At 34.4% G+C, this 12,174-nt stretch overlaps 1 protein-coding gene and 1 pseudogene across 1 annotated transcript; one reads left to right on the top strand and one right to left on the bottom strand.

Moving 5' to 3' along the window:
* Window positions 1-403: 403 nt before the first annotated feature.
* Window positions 404-1,161, bottom strand: LOC133199758 (uncharacterized). The gene is made up of 2 exons (XM_061335611.1): window positions 877-1,161; window positions 404-654 (listed from the first exon to the last, which is right to left on the bottom strand). Exons 1-2 carry the CDS (start codon window positions 1,041-1,043, stop codon window positions 426-428), a joined length of 396 nt encoding a protein of 131 aa, XP_061191595.1. The 5' UTR covers window positions 1,044-1,161; the 3' UTR covers window positions 404-425.
* A 990-nt stretch (window positions 1,162-2,151) lies between these two features.
* Window positions 2,152-11,320, top strand: LOC133200001 (uncharacterized; annotated as a pseudogene).
* Window positions 11,321-12,174: the final 854 nt, after the last annotated feature.

The following is a 12,174-nucleotide window of genomic DNA, read 5'->3' as shown; positions in this document are numbered from 1 at the left end:
TTTAATTCCGGAATACTTAGATTCTGTAAATTTTTGTGGATTTTTTCTTTTCTTCCTACCAACATTCCACTCACACTTTTTGAGGTACATGCAGCAGGTTCATGGCCATATTGTTGACAATAGTCCAGAAGGGCAAATAGCACAGCTGCAACATGACTACACCTTCCCATTGATGAAGCCATGCATGTGCATGAAGCATCCTGCACAAAACCAGTTTCTGCAGACATTGCAACTGTGACATTGTGGGATGTCTTAATTCTGTACGATGCCATTACAGAGGCCTTCAGGAAATAAACATTCCCTGACTTAAAGTCCTTCAAGTTGCAGACATGCCCACTCTTGAAATATTGTTTTCCTTTTTTTAAGGGTTTTGATGTATGTAGGTCATCAATTTCATCTCCAGAATCATTTCCAGGCTGGTCTACTTACTGCACACTTTCAATTATATAATGATGAATATGACCTTCATTGAAATATTGTGGCAAGTTTGTAGATGGGAAAATTTTCCAACAAACTAGGGGAATTTTTGGGTTGCTTGATGATGCATCATCTGAAGTTGATGCTTTAAGATCTGATGCCTTCATGTCCATCCATTTTCCAGCATCAACACTAACACGTATGTCCGTGTTTCCAGATGAAATGCAGTCTTTTACTCTGCAAAGTAATGAAAATCTGGTTTAAAACTCAGTTAGTCATGCATGTATAATAATCATGTACTAGAAGCTAGTGTGTTCATTTTTAAGATATGAAATAAAATCATTCATATTCATTGATTTAAAAAAACACAACTATATAAAAGCTAATGAAAAGGATTTTTAAGAAGTGAATACAAGCAGAAAATATCTTGATAATGTAAACAAAGAAAGTTTATGTTACCTCTGCACTAGATCACACTTATTTCCAGATGTTTTAACTCCTCTGCAAAGTAGCGATCTTCTTAATTGTACAACAGAGTGATTTTCAACCTCTGGATAAATCAATTTTGCACCAGGAACATCATCTTCTGTTAATTTGATTGCCTGAAACTTACTAGTACTCGCCATTGTTATGATCGTACAAGATAATGTTTGTCCGCATCATACGGGCATCAGAGATAAGGGCATAACCCAAGGCATCTGCATCTCATTAGTGACGCAGGAGATAAGGGATTCTGAACCTATGTTATTGGAAATAAATCTGCCAGGGAAAGAGTTCGACCAAGTTTTAATAACAGGAAAAACCAAGGGCATGACAGTGGCCGAGTACAATCTATTTAAGGTTTATTTCTATAGTATTCCTCCAAAGTTATGGGAAAAACCTCAATTAACATTGTGAGAATAGAAGTCGGAAAAGAATGAGTAAGAGATGTTAGATGTGTACCAAATAGCTTATTTTAACCAGTATGTCTGGACTTGATAAACTTCAAAAGCTAATGTACCATCTCTAATTGGCTCAAACTTGATCATGTGATGAAGTATATAACAATGCTCTCTCAGTTTAAAATATCTTCTGCCTATTGTGGACTTTGTAATAGGTTGATATACAATTAAACTATCCGGTGACAATCCAAGCCACACGTCTTCAAAGTAATCAACGATGAACATGGCAGGGCAAACCTTTATTGGAAAGAGTGGACTAAGATAAAGTACGCATCGTAAAATTAGAGATGAAGTTTATTTTAGAAAGTATTTATTGATTGTGATTCAGAGATGTTCCCTGTTAATAACTTTGATATTCGCATTTGACAACAATTTCGAGGTTTTTCTATCAATTCTCTTTTAAACACACAAACAAAACTCAAAGTATAACATAAGGATATATATACAGATCATATCCAAGCACTAAAACGTATCTGAATTTTTCAGACTTTGAATGATACTGGCGAGTAATTTCTTAAAACTAAGGTCAAGAACACACCAGATATTGTTCAAGGGGACTTAAATTCCAAGATTGCTAACAACATGGATAGGTAGGAGGGGGATATCAGGTTTTTCGCAAAAGACGAAGTTAAAAAGTGATGGTAGTTTTTCTTTGAAAATTATGACGAAAACGGTATTTATTTTCCTATAGTAAATGTTTACAGGCACAATATTTAGTAGCCTGTAAAAATTATTATTAATATTATTAATTTTTAAATGGTGTTTACATAGCTACTCTGTTCTTTTCTAGCAAATGACACAGTGTGGTTCCTTCAGGAAATCCTGGGCTCTAAAGCAGGTATGTATAATAATTATAAGCTTGGACTATTTTTTTTTTTCAAATATATATATATATATATTTTAATTTCAGAACCAAATTTCCAAGATGACTCGAGCGTTTTTTTATTTTAACGAAGATGAAGATGCCCCAATACATCAGGTAAATAAATATCAGCAATATATACATATTTCATTAGACATTTAAAAACAAAACTTCATTACAAGCCTGTATTTTTAAATATATCATTTTAGGTCATTATAGGAAAGGCCTGTGGACAGACAAATATCACCAAGCAATTTCAAATCGATGATTTTGTCTTGGTGGACATCAAGTCTAGATCTCGTCTTGATAGCTTTGTCAAATCTAACAAACCTGTCGGAAAAATAAGTCCACAAAGGCAGTCAACAATTGATGATGTATTGAATAAGTCGATCATTGGCAAGGTTTTACCAGTGAGCATCATTGATTATATCTACTTCAGGGCTTTGTGGAACTCTTAGACCCTAGGTATGAGAAAATATAAAAATATTAGAATTTTAGAGTTATATCACAGTCTTGATTGTTAAATATTTTTCATAAATAGGTTATAAGATAGGAAAAAGTAAGAAAAAGATTGCACATTTTTTAATAAATATTTTAAGAAATAAAACCTATTTTTTAAATAAATAAATTCATTTCAAATAGAACTATAAAATACTATAAAAATAGAATATAAGTAAAGTTTGAGATAATAGATGCATGTAAGTAAGACTTTTAAGCAGTTATGTCAAGACAAACTAAAAAGCCGTTTGAAGCTTTCCTCAGACATTTCCATAACACATGATGGCTGGGCAAGCTTAAATACAGAATCTTATTACAACGACTTGACATTTAATTGAAAATGACTGGTGCCTACAAAGTGTTGTTTTCGGAACAGTAAAACTTGTGCAGGGAGTCACACTTCGCAAAATATAGCAAACAAACTTAAAATACTCATGATAGTTGGTCCCTTCCAGTACCAACAGCAACGTCAGACAACGCTGCGAATGAACAAAACGGTTACGAATTGTTGGGTTGGAATAGATTTGGATGCTATGGCCACAGGATAAATCTGGTTGTGAAAAATTCTCTTTTATTTCCTGAGATTAGCAGAGTATTATGGACGGCTAGAACACTGGTAGTTTTTTTTTCATAAATCCAGTAGCATGACATCTATGCTGCATGATGAACAGAAGCTACTCCTCAGCGACAGTAAAGTGGGTCACATGCTTTCGATTGATGTGGAAACAAGGTGGAATTCTACCCTGTATATGCTACAGCGTCTCCTTAAATAAGCACCAGTTCTTATGGCCTTGGCTAATGATCCACCCTTGCCTAAACACGCCAACGCAACTCTCAAGAGCTCTGTTTTCAATTTTGATGAATTGACCATAGTTGAAAATTTGGTAAACATTTTTGTATCGTTTGAAAAAACTACCACAATAGTTTGTGCAGATCAACATCTCACCATGCACAAAGTCCTTCCAATTGTTACAAAACTTTCAGGTAACTGAGATATCGGATGAGGATTCAAAAAAAATTAAACAAAAGATGCAAGCAGAAATGACTAAAAGAACAAAGTCAGAGGTTATTTCTCTCGTGGGTTGTTTGCTGAATCTTTTTACAAAAGGATTGGACTTTGTACCTGAAAAAAGAGAAAAACAACACAGAGGAACCTGAAGGAGCAGAGAAAGATACTGATGTTCCACCACTTCCAAATTACTGAGAACGAGTCGAACAGAACGGAAAAAAAAATTAAATGATGACTGGTTGGAGGACGTTGTATGTATTGGAGAGAGTGTGGATGTAGGAAGTGTCGCAGAACATGAAATATAAAGATATTTAGGCTGTCAGATTGAAGAAATGGATCAAAATTTAACGGTCTTAGAGTGGTGAAAAAGAATGCTCTTTTTTCCAAGACTCTCTACTGGCTATTCCCTCTTCCTCTGTGTCGTCCGAGAGGGTCTTCAGCCGTGGGGGACAAATTGTTTCTAACAAAAGATGCAGACTTAGCCACAGCAATGTGGATCTGCTAATTTTTTTTAAACAAAACCATCAAGTATTGGTAGATTATTCGCTTGCTTTACTATCTGTTGCAGTGTTACTTGTTCAATGTGTTGAACTTTTGATCTATTCAAACATGTTTTTCTCTATTGCTTTATTATTTATACAACAAAAAGTTGACTTCAGAATAAACTTGATATAATTTTATTATTGGTTTGTTCCATAAATAATAAAAGCTAGAAAGAAATTGAATTTTGTATTTAAATTTTTGAATTACCAATTAAATCGATCATTGATCGAATAAGCTTCTCCAATCTTGATTGATTATCGATTATGAAATTTTTCCGATTATTCAGCACGAATAACATCCAAATATACATCTGTAGATCAGTTTGAGGACAGTGTAACAAACATATTAATATACAAATAAATTTGAACATAAAGTTACTGTACGTATGCTTGAGACATCCGTAACGCTGATCTGACAAATGAAAACGAAAGTACGTAAACGCTGATTGGACGACGTTCCAATGTCTGAGAGACGCAAACATGTGGAGACGTTTGTAAACACAATATTACGATCTTGTTTATGATATTGGCGTCGAAGCAAAGATTTGTTCGTCTTCGTTGTCATCCTAAAAACTCTCGAGGTTCTCTCATGTGTTGATTATTATTTTCTTCCCTCGTGTTCCACAGTGTCCGGCATAAATGCGTCCATCGTACGCCCGGCAGCTGTTCTAATTTTTCTCATTTTAGTTCTCCCCGTCTGGACGTCAGAGCTTCATTATGTAGATTGGACCGTTTTTATTGTCGGATTTTGGTTGTAGGATTTTAAAATTTCTTTTGTTTCAATAAACTCTGACTCTATCGCTAATAAAATGTACAATAATGTTTCTGGTTTTCCGGTTAGGATAGTATCTGCCCACTCTATGTGACCTTCATATCTCTCGGTGTCATCTGTGAAGTTAGAGGGACAGATTTATGTTCTTGATTAAATGTCAAATAGTAATGTCACGCCATCACTACAGAGTCAGCTGCAAGCATGTAAGGCAGCGATTTCTATCATATCAACGTCCGCAGTTTCAACCGCATATTAATAGTGTTGACTGTTTTTGTTTGCCATACAGTTTTGCTACAGTTATTATCGGGAAGTTCGATAAATTATATTTACGACCTCATTTGGTGCATTGTCTAGAAAAAGAGTACTTCAATACACTCCCTAGAATAGAGACCAAGGCAAAGCTAAACCGCAAGAAAGTAACTATTGTGGATGTGCCTTGCATTTACAAATGTAGATTACCAAAGCTCATGCAGAAGATGATTGGATGTGACGCGCCATTTAGCAGCTGTTCAGTCTGAAGACTTCCTACATGTGCTGGTGTAGAAGATGACGATTGATTGTATGTTGTTTTACATTCGGAACTTTTTCACTCATATAGAGATGTCCTGTAATGTTTATTTTATTAAACTACCACCCTTCCCTTTGAATTGGGAAAAAAATTAAAGACATTTTTCTCAAGGCCGGAAAAAAACATTTATAGTAAATTAGAATGATAAAAACTGCACATAGTAGTCAAACAAGCATGTTTTTGTTTGAGGTTTACTTCAGATCGAAGTTAAAAAGCATAAAACAAGTTATATTTTGATTTTTTTTAACATTTCATATATTGAATGGGAACATTTATGATAAACGTGATGACTAACTTTTCAATCGTCAACTTTCCTTACTTATGCAACAATATACCCTTGTCACCTGCATACGGAGTTTATATCTCTCAGTTGATTCGATACGGAAGAGCATGTTCTATGTATGAACAATTTCAAAACGAGTTAAGTTATTGAAAACAAGTTGAAGAAGGACGAATATCAACAGTCTCGTTTAAAGTCATCCTTTTGTAAGTTCTATGGTCGATACAATGACCTTGTCAGCAAATACAATCTATCATTTAGTCAATCATTTTTTATCATAAAGCTTGGTTGTTAGATTACCTTTAACGTTTTTTTCAAGTAAAATATCCAAATACGAAACAGATGTGTGAGACTCTGTAGTATCTTATATCTCAAGCTCACCGGGATACAAGACAAACAAGAGAAAAAGGCAGAAAGTAATGTCGAGTCATTAGCTACCAAAGGAATATTAGCATTTTCTTTGTGCAGTCAATTTGGAGATCTCCCGGGGAAAACATCCTCTCAATCACTTGCTGTAAATGGAGACACGCCTATAACATCGACTTGGGCTTTGTGTCACCAAGACTTAGGAAATAGCCAGTTGGACATAACTGTTCCAGAGGACAGGCCCTTGGAAAGATCTAATATTCCTGGTAAATAATTCATTTGTATGGTTTTACATAACAATGTAAAATGATACATGTAATAATGCTCTTTACACTATTGATAATTATTATGCTAATAAGTATATGACTGTATTTTATTCTCTACAGTAGTTCCACCAGCAGACGTAGTTCAGCTCTGAAATAATGCAAAAACCTAGTGTGCAGGACTGCATGCAGGTCGTTGTAAAACAATTCAAGTCTGGACAGTCTGAAAGCTGTGTGAACTCCCAGGTAGTGTATTCAATTATCAGACATTATATATATATATATATATATATATATATATATATATATATATATATATATATATATATATATTAGGCTTGGCAATTTGTAATCGGTTAACCGGTTACTCGGTCGGAACGATGGTAATCGGTTAGAAAATCTATAATCGGTTAGTCGAAAAAAAAATTAAAATGGGTGGAAATTTCCTTAAAACACGATCTACAATGTTAAAAACACTGAATATTGATAAGGTATGACGTTTCCACGTTTAATTAGGCTGATTTGGAGGTAAATAATTTAATTAAGACTCTCAAGATTGAATTTATTGGGGGTAATTGGTCACTTTGCAAAGTGTTAATTGCTGTTTAAATACCATGTCGTTACCCAGCTTGTCTTAAGTATGATATTAATTAAATCTTTGTTGAGTTCTGTTAAGTGAGTAATTGCAATGTGTATCTTACTCTGTCTATCCTTCCAGTTATCTATAAATTATATTTTCAAACAAACATTGTAAATTATTTCAGACTCAGTTTCTGTTTGATGGTGACAATGCACAATGACCTTGTGTTGTAACAATATCAATTTCTGCGATATTTAAGAGATGTTTCATGGTTTCCCTTATTTTTTCTTGCCGTTCGAAATTGATTGATTATTGTTGTTTTACGCCGAGTCGGCAATATTTCAGCCATATTTCTGCGGTATGAATTAAATACTGTATGAACGGTTTTGAGAGTTTTGGGGTTTCTTTGGCGGCCCCAAATGAGCCTTCTCTTTATCGAAAACCAGACAAACGATCTTTAGCGTGCCAAGGGGGTCGTAATCCTTGACACGGGGCACCGTTTTACGTCCCATCCGACGGACTTGGAATTTAAAAATAAAAACAGTTAAATTGAAAATTACAAAAATGCTAATAAAAATATTTACATTTAAATCTTATTGTAAAAATCAGTTTCTTGCAAGTATTGTAAAATTGCACTAGGATTTACATTTGTAAAAAGATCATGCATTGTTTGCACGCCATTAAAAAGTTTATTTCGAAAAGGCGTAAAATCAGAACATTCTAAAAGTATATGGTTTATAGTTATTACACAGTCACAAGATATGCATTAAGGTTGATGTTCCCCGCTCAGTAAATATGAATGGGTAAACCTTGAATGTCCAATTCTTATTTTTGAAATAATGACTTCGTCCTGACGTTTCAGGCCAAAGTCAGATGATTGATTAACTTTGTTTTGTATGGTATAAAGTTTATTATCACAAAAATCCCAAAATATTTGCCAAAGGGAATTTACGTAAAGTTTCACTAAGTACTTAAGATTAGTGTAAGGAATTTTAAAAGGTACAATTTCATATTGAAGAGCAGTTTTTGCAGAACTATCGGCCTTGTTATTACCCGAAATACCAATGTGACTCGGAATCCAACAAACTTCGACTTCTTTGCCTTGTTGAGTAAGATGATAGAACTTAGTCAATATATCCAATATGTATGGGTGATCTGTGTTCATATTGTGTATGGACTCTAAACATGAGAGCGAGTCTGAAAATATTGTAAATGAATTTTCACTAGAAGTTTTTATATATTCAAAAGCAAGTTGTATAGCTTTTGCTTCGGCCGTAAAAATTGTTGCTTCGTTCGGAAGTCGTGTAGAAAAAACATCATTTTTGACCACTGCAGCAGCAGCAACCCTGCCTCTGTCTTTAGAACCATCTGTGTAAATTTCTCTTGAAGGATGTTTAGATTTTATTTCAGCTAATTTCTGTTGAAAAATGAGAGGACTTGTTTCTGATTTCTTAAGGTCTGATAAAAATTTATTCACTACTGGTTTAATTAATTTCCATGGTGGTATTTCAGAAAGAGTAGAAGGTTTTACAATATCCAAGGGTAGTTCGGAATCTCTTATATGGTTTGTTGTATCGGAAAAGTGGTTTTATGCATTTCTTGTTTTAATCATATAAATGTGCATTTTGTGGATGAAAAACACAGTCATGAGCAGGATTATCGGTATTTGCTTTTAATTTAATTCTATATTGTAAAGCAAGTTTAATTCTTCTAAAGTCTAGAGGTGGTTCATTTGCCTCTACATATATATAAACTATCTTTAGGAGAAGTTCTAAAAGCCCCCAAGCACAATCTAAGACCTTGATGGTGGATTGCGTCAAGAGCTTTTATATAGGAAGTCCTAGCTGATCCAAACACAACAGGGGCTGACAAATCCAATTGCCCGACGCCCGGGGCTAGTGAATTTTAGGGTTGAGCTAGTGAAATTTTATCAACCACTTGCCCGTGGGCAATTAAGTGACTTAAAAAAAATTAAATCCACATATAAGTCAAATAAACAACTGAATAAAGCTAGGCACAGGGGCTTGCATTATATTCTTATAGTATAATTACATATATAACATATATGTAATATATATATTTAATATCTTCCTATTTTTTGAAATTATATATATATATATATATATATATATATATATATATATATATATATATATATATATAGTATAAGTTTATGGTCACGATGGTGGGGCAAGCAAAAATTCAGGTAGGACAAGTGAATATTGACCATGCACTTGCCCTTAGACAAGTGCCTAAAAAATCTATTTGTCAGCCCCTGCACAATACACCCATAGTCTAATTTCGATCTTACTAGAGAGCGATAGAGTTTAAGTAGAGTACTTTTATCAGCTCCCCATTTTGTGTTTGCTATTACTTTAATAAGATCTAGTGCCTTTAAACATTTTTCTTTGAGAATATTTATGTGTGGAATAAAAGAGAGTTTATTATCAAAAATGACACCTAAAAACTTTATTTCTTTAACTACATTTATTGGACTTCCATTTAATTGCAAATTCGGATCATCATGGCTTTTCCGCTTTAAACAAAAATGTACACACGCGGTTTTATTCATTGAAAATTTAAAACCATTAGTATCGGCCCAATTTTGAATTTTGTTTAGACATGATTGTAACCGCCGCTCAATAAAATTCATATTTTTAGACTTGTAACACGGAACAAAGTCATCAACATATAAACTACCATGTTCAAAATTGAAATAAAATATATAATTTTTCAATTTTCTTGTGTATATAACTAGACTTTCCTTAAAAAATAAAATATAAGTTAAAAATGTGTATTTTGATACGATTAATCGGTCGGAACGTCTTTCGGTTAACCGATTAGCAATTCTGTATTCGATTGCCATCCCTAATATATATATATATATATATATATCTATATCTATATCAGTTGTCCAGAGTGTGCATATGACTATTTCAACATTCTGCTTTTCCTTATTTGTTCAGATGGTAGGAAAATCATTTGAATCTTTGGAGTAGGAGATCGGGATGCCTACCTTGATTACACAAACATGGACTCCATACACAAACTACACACAGCCACTCCCATGGTCCACACATGACACTTACATATCAGTGCAAACACCACAGGCATCACTTAATACACCAACACTCAAAACACCAACAAAGCAAAGTACAACATGCAACACACAATATCAACACCTTACAACTTTACAGGATAATAATGTCATTTCAACACCTCAGAGCTTGATGACAACCCACAATATTTTACCACAGAACACACACACTCAGAACCATTGAATATCACAAATACAATTCCATATGAAAACGCAGTCACTCAGTCAGTACCGAACACAAATACACTGCTAAACACAGTCACACTGCCAGAACATGACCTTGGTGTCACCTTAACGCACCAGATCTCCAATCATTTCACAACAAAATACATGACCTTGATGTCACCTCAAAGCACCACATCTCCAATCATTTCACAACAAAATACCCTGCCAGCTACTCCAAGGAGATCTCCGAGAAAGCATGCCTCAACACCAGAGGATTCTGATAGCCATGTGAGTCAAACTTTTTTTTATACCTTATGAAATGTCAAATTTAAAATGATTTCCATTTTCTGAGTTAGATTTGTTTCCCATTAGAAATAATCTGTTATATCAGAAATGAGCAATTTACTTTGATTGCAGGTAACAAAACTCCTGGCTCATCACAGCTTGAAAGTGAAAAGAGAATCTCTGAGAAAGGCCTAAGATGCTGTCAAAAAGACCCATCCTACAAAAAGGCCTTAACTTTGACGGCCAAACTTCTACAGGCCATAATCTACTGGGATGAGTTGGCATCTAGCAGGGGTCAAGGAGTCAAATCTAAAGAAGGGGACCCGAGATCTGTTTTTGGATAGTTCCAAAATGGACGTCTTAAAGGGTACAGACATCAGTAACATGTCTTCAATGATGATTACAGAATTACAATGATAAAATCAAGAAATTTCAAAGTAGTACGTAGTACTTAGTGTGCCAACAAAATATATAAAAATAACAAAATTTCAAATTTGATAATATGAAATTTAGTATTATCTATTTTTTTCAGAATATGTAACTATCTGGTGTAATCAGAATGGTGGGTCATTTTCTGAGAAGAATGTAAAGGGGGTCTTTTTCGTACCAGCGACACGGGACTACAGTGTGAACAGTCTTATCCGAAGGACCGATCTCCACGCCCCAATGACATGAACATGACGTAAAACAAGATAGTGATTGGTCGGTTTAAAATGACTTTGATTTGAACTTGAAAAGAAATACTGACACATCGATAAAATTGTGCACTCATGAGATTTATTATTCAAATTTGAAATGGCCACTTTGCTTAAAGGAATTACACCGATTTCATACCTTGTTTTTTTCATCAGATAGATGAAACAACGCTTCTATTAATGAGAGAGGTGGAAATGAAACCATTTTCCTTTGAAATTGAACAGGGTGACTGCTTAACATTTTTGTTCCATAAATTGTCGAGGAAGTGAAAAGATTAAAATTTGATTGTCGATGGAAAGAAGCACTCAGGCAACTTTGGACCTTGTAACATGCGTTAAGAAGAAGCTGAGGGGTTTATATAGTTTAAAAATTACCGATGTTAAATCGAATACTTTTAGAGCAATCTGACGAAACCCTTTAAAACAAATATGAGTTAAGTCGTTCTTTAACTCTCTTGCTACGGTATGCATGCCAAGCAGGATTCCGAAACAGGGGTGTTGTAAATGGTAAATAGGGTCTGTAAGTCTCGGCACGTGACTCGCGAGATTTTTCGATAATATCTATTATCGATATATCGGGTACCTCACACATGGAGATGTGAAGCGTATTATGGCCGCAGCAGTATTTTTTAGTCAGCCCGCGGGCTGACTAGTTTTCTTACGAAGAACTTCAAATGCGCTTGCGTACTTTGGAATTCTGGGTAGTCTAGGTCACCTACAGGCTTACCGCATCGTTTGAATTGGGGATCAAACGACTTGCGTGACCACCTGGGAAGATGTTTTTGAGTAATTCACTCCTTTTAATTTCGTTTCAGTAAAATCAATATTGATTAA

Source organism: Saccostrea echinata, unplaced genomic scaffold (genome assembly GCF_033153115.1).
Source record: "Saccostrea echinata isolate AGI-Se365-2 ecotype Australia unplaced genomic scaffold, CSIRO_AGI_Sech_v1 ptg000036l, whole genome shotgun sequence".
NCBI lineage: Eukaryota > Metazoa > Mollusca > Bivalvia > Ostreida > Ostreidae > Saccostrea > Saccostrea echinata.
The sequence above is the reverse complement of the archived record's forward strand: the minus strand, read 5'-3'. Positions and strand labels throughout refer to the sequence as shown.